The 4,970-nt window shown below is 48.7% G+C and overlaps 1 protein-coding gene across 1 annotated transcript; it reads left to right on the top strand.

Annotated features, from left to right (window-relative positions):
* The first annotated feature begins 2,722 nt into the window (after nucleotides 1-2,722).
* Nucleotides 2,723-4,292, top strand: LOC5572879 (DNA methyltransferase 1-associated protein 1). The gene is made up of 2 exons (XM_001654180.2): nucleotides 2,723-2,960; nucleotides 3,025-4,292. The coding sequence occupies exons 1-2, from the start codon at nucleotides 2,863-2,865 to the stop codon at nucleotides 4,226-4,228; spliced, it is 1,302 nt and encodes a 433-aa protein (XP_001654230.1). The 5' UTR covers nucleotides 2,723-2,862; the 3' UTR covers nucleotides 4,229-4,292.
* The last annotated feature ends 678 nt before the right edge of the window (nucleotides 4,293-4,970 follow it).

The raw sequence follows: 4,970 nt of genomic DNA, 5'->3' as shown, positions 1-4,970 counted from the left end.
CAAGATAAATTCCTAAAGGAAATCTCCGGAAAAATTCTCTGAAAAAAATCCTCGACTGATTTTTTGAAGACAATCCTGGACGAAATTCCCGGAGCAATTGCTATAGAAATCCCCAATTGAATCCTTGGGATTCCGACCGGAATCCTTGGGATTCCGACCGGAATCCTTGGGATTCCGACCGGAATCCTTGGGATTCCGACCGGAATCCTTGGGATTCCGACCGGAATCCTTGGGATTCCGACCGGAATCCTTGGGATTCCGACCGGAATCCTTGGGATTCCGACCGGAATCCTTGGGATTCCGACCGGAATCCTTGGGATTCCGACCGGAATCCTTGGGATTCCGACCGGAATCCTTGGGATTCTGACCGGAATCCTTGGGATTCCGACCGGAATCCTTGGGATTCCGACCGAAATCCTTGGGATTCCGACCGGAATCCTTGGGATTCCGACCGAAATCCTTGGGATTCCGACCGGAATCCTTGGGATTCCGACCGGAATCCTTGGGATTCCGACCGGACTCCTTGGGATTCCGACCGGAATTCTTGGGATTCCGACGTGAATCCGTGGGATTTTTTGAATCCTTTTCTTGGAATTCCAGTCAGAGTTCCGGGGATTCCAACCGGAATTCTTGGGATTCCGACGTGAATCCTTGGGATTTTTTGAATCCTTCTCTTGGAATTCCAGTCAGAGTCCCAAGGATTCCGGTTGGAATCCCAAGGATTTCGGTTGGAATCCCAAGGATTCCAGTCGGAATTCCGAGGATTCCAGTCGGAATCCCGCACCACAATGTAATAGATATTCCAGTAGAGTTCCAAAAAAATTGCCAACCTGAAATTCCGGTTGGAATCCCAAGGATTCCGGTTGGAATCCCAAGGATTCCGGTTGGAATCCCAAGGATTCCGGTTGGAATCCTCAGGATTCCGGTTGGAATCCTCAGGATTCCGGTTGGAATCCTCAGGATTCCGGTTGGAATCCCAAGAATTCCAGTCAGAATCCCAAGGATTCCGGTCGGAATCCCAAGAAGTCCGGTCGGAATCCCAAGGATTCCGGTCGGAATCCCAAGAATTCTGGTCGGAATTCCGAGGGTTTCAGTCGGAATTCCGAGGGTTCCAGTCGGAATCCCGAGGATTCCAGTCGGAATCCCGAGGATTCCAGTCGGAATCCCGAGGATTCCAGTCGGAATCCCGAGGATTCCAGTCGGAATCCCGAGGATTCCAGTCGGAATCCCGAGGATTCCAGTCGGAATCCCGAGGATTCCAGTCGGAATCCCGAGGATTCCAGTCGGAATCCCGAGGATTCCAGTCGGAATCCCGAGGATTCCAGTCGGAATCCCGAGGATTCCAGTCGGAATCCCGAGGATTCCAGTTGGAATCCCGAGGAATCCCGAGGATTCCAGTCGAATCCCGAGGATTCCGGAATCCCGAGGATTCCAGTCGGAATCCCGAGGATTCCAGTCGGAATCCCGAGGATTCCAGTCGGAATCCCGAGGATTCCAGTCGGAATCCCGAGGATTCCAGTCGGAATCCCGAGGATTCCAGTCGGAATCCCGAGGATTCCAGTCGGAATCCCGAGGATTCCAGTCGAATCCCGAGGATTCCAGTCGGAATCCCGAGGATTCCAGTCGGAATCCCGAGGATTCCAGTCGGAATCCCGAGGATTCCAGTCGGAATCCTGAGGATTCCAGTCGGAATCCTGAGGATTCCAGTCGGAATCCCCCGAGGATTCCAGTCGGAATCCCGAGGATTCCAGTCGGAATCCCGAGGATTCCAGTCGGAATCCCGAGGATTCCAGTCGGAATCCCGAGGATTCCAGTCGGAATCCCGAGGATTCCAGTCGGAATCCGGTCCGGAATCCGAGGATTCCAGTCGGAATCCCGAGGATTCCAGTCGGAATCCCGAGGATTCCAGTCGGAATCCCGAGGATTCCAGTCGGAATCCCGAGGATTCCAGTCGGAATCCCGAGGATTCCAGTCGGAATCCCGAGGATTCCAGTCGGAATCCCGAGGATTCCAGTCGGAATCCCGAGGATTCCAGTCGGAATCCCGAGGATTCCAGTCGGAATCCCGAGGATTCCAGTTGCATTCTGGTTGGAATCCTAAAGATTCCAGGTGGAATACCAAGAATTCTGGTTGGAATCCCAAGAATTCCGGTTGGAATCTCAAGGATTCCAGTTGGAATCTCAAGGTTTCCGGTTGGAATCCCAAAGATTCGAGGTGAAATCCTGAAAGATAAATTCTTGCGATGCATCGAATAATTCAAAAACTTCTCCCGGATTTCCAATAATCACATCAGATTCCTATTATTCTTAAAAAACCTTGAAATTTTACCAGAATTCCCAAAATTTCATAATTTCCACTTTATGCGCATCAAATTTTCAAAATTCCCACCAGAATCTCAGAACTCTCACTGTATGCTTAAATTAAAATCGAATAGCAGCGCTACTATCGCGCAACTAAATTTGCTCACCCGATGCTTCCCGAAAGCAGCGCTGTCTTTTTGCTACCCCGGTTAGCAGCGCCCGGTACGGATCAGCGTAATGATGCTGCGCAATGTAATTTAGTTTAGTCGCGCACCGTTAAAGTTGCTCTTAGAGTGTGGAATTGGCCCTTTTGTATTGTGACGCAACAAGCGTTAGTTCAGTGAGATTCACTGTTAACACGCTAACACATCAATGCGCTTCTTTATCGATGCGTTCGTTCATGTTTACATTTTGGTTTACAATCTGTCAAAGTCTGTAATATAAACAGTAGTGCATTCGCGAATCTGGATTGAATTTTTCAATAGTTTTCCTACAAAATCGAATTGAATGTGAGATTTTTTTGGTGCTATAGTGAGATTACAGTCCTATTCACATCATCCCAATGGCGGATGTTCGAGATATCCTCGACCTGGAACGCCCGGCCACACCGGAGCTGACTAAGGAGTCTGTGCTGGCGAAGAACAAGAAGATCTATGAAAAGTAAGTGCGCCAAAATATGAACAACGAATTTGGAAGTTTTTACTAAATTTGATGATAATTTCAGGAAACTCGCTGTTAAACGTCCGGAGGGCATGCACCGGGAGGTGTTCGCCCTGCTGTACAACGACAATAAAGATGCCCCGCCTCTGCTGCCGACCGACACCGGTACCGGTTACAAGCAAACAAAGGCCCGGCTGGGCATGAAGAAAGTCCGCCGCTGGGAATGGGCTCCGTTTTCCAATCCGGCACGGTCCGATGGAGCTGTGTTTCACCACTGGAAACGTTGCTCGGACGAACCGAAGGAGTATCCCTTTGCCAAGTTCAATAAGCAACTGGAGATTCCGGTTTACAACATAGCTGAATACAATACTCACCTGAAGACGAATCCGACCAAGTGGTCCAAGCCTCAAACAGACCATTTGTTTGACCTGGCAAAGCGGTTCGATGTAAGGTTCATAATCATGGCTGACCGATGGGACAGGGCGAACTATGGAAGCAAAACAGTGGAAGATCTGAAGGAACGATACTATGAGGTGATTGGGCTTTTGAACAAGGTCCGAGGAACACCGGAGAAGAAGATTTACGTATTTGACGCAGATCACGAGCGCAGGAGGAAGGAGCAGTTGAAAAAACTGTTCGATCGTAACGCGAAGCAAATCGAGGAAGAACAAACCCTGTTGAATGAACTGAAGAAGATCGAAGCCCGTAAGAAGGAACGCGAACGTAAAACGCAAGACTTGCAGAAACTAATTTCCCAAGCGGATCAACAACAGGCTGAACTTCAGCAACAGCATGCCACCAGTTCCCACAAGAAGCACGACAAGAAGCTCAAGAAGAAGATTCAACAGCAGCCCCGTCCCTCTAAGGTGGATTCGGTAGTCAATGCCGTAGAATCTGCCGGCATTAAGTTTACGGATCTGCGAGGAACTGGCGTTTCACTGCGCTCACAGAAGATGAAACTGCCGGCCAACGTAGGACAGAAGAAGGCCAAAGCACTGGAACAGGCCCTGCAGGAGTTCAAAGTGGACCCGAACCCGCCGCCGATCGAGGAGATATGCGTCGCCTTCAACGAGCTTCGGTCCGATATGGTTCTGTTGTGCGAATTGAGGACGGCACTGGCCACTTGTAATTTCGAGCTGGAGAGTTTGAAACACCAGTACGAAGCGCTGTGTCCGGGCAAGACGCTGAACATTCCTGCCGCGCTGGTCAACCCACCGAATGAGGACGTCTCCGGTGTGAGCGAGTTGGATGTGTCCGGACTAGTTTAAGGCTGTAAGGTAAGGAAGTTTTCTCTATGCTATTTGGAAAACATGACTGAGTGTTTGTGTCATACAATGTTGATTTGATTTTTTTAGAATTGGAAGAAATGCATTGGTTAGCTGATTATTGATTTTTTTTAGCTTCTTTATAAAGCTATCAAATTTATACCGACGGGTCAAAGATGGGCGACATTACCGGAGCTGGAGATTTCGGTCCTGGTATCAGCAAGGTATAGTGGGGTGCAGTCTCACTGTGTTCCAAGCTGAAATACAAGCCAACATGGACTGTACAAATGATTGCCTCAAAAGAAACTATAGGTTTGCAAAGATCTGCATTTTCTCGGACAGTCAAGCAGCTATGAATGCTCAAACGGCATTTACATGTCGATCAAAGTTAGTGTGGGAATGCATTCTTTCTCTGAAGCAATTGGCCAGTAGGAACGAAGTTACATTGTACTGGGTGCCCGGCCATTGTGGAATTGAGGGGAATGAAATCGCCGACAAACTAGCAAGACAGGGTGCAGCTTCGAGCTTTGTAGGCTCTGAACCGTTCTGTGGTGTTCCTGAGTGCACTCTCAGGATGGAACTGAAAAAGCAAACAAAAAGATACATACAACCCAGTCTAGCAAAAGCCCGGGCTTTACTGAATCTTAATATAGGAAATCTTAAGGTAATAACTGGCCTGATGATCGGTCACTGCTCAAGTAGGTATCACCTTAAAAATATAGGAAAAATCCAATCCTCTGAATGT

This window comes from Aedes aegypti, chromosome 2 (assembly GCF_002204515.2).
Source record: "Aedes aegypti strain LVP_AGWG chromosome 2, AaegL5.0 Primary Assembly, whole genome shotgun sequence".
In the NCBI taxonomy this organism is placed as follows: Eukaryota; Metazoa; Arthropoda; class Insecta; order Diptera; family Culicidae; genus Aedes; species Aedes aegypti.
The sequence above is the reverse complement of the archived record's forward strand: the minus strand, read 5'-3'. Positions and strand labels throughout refer to the sequence as shown.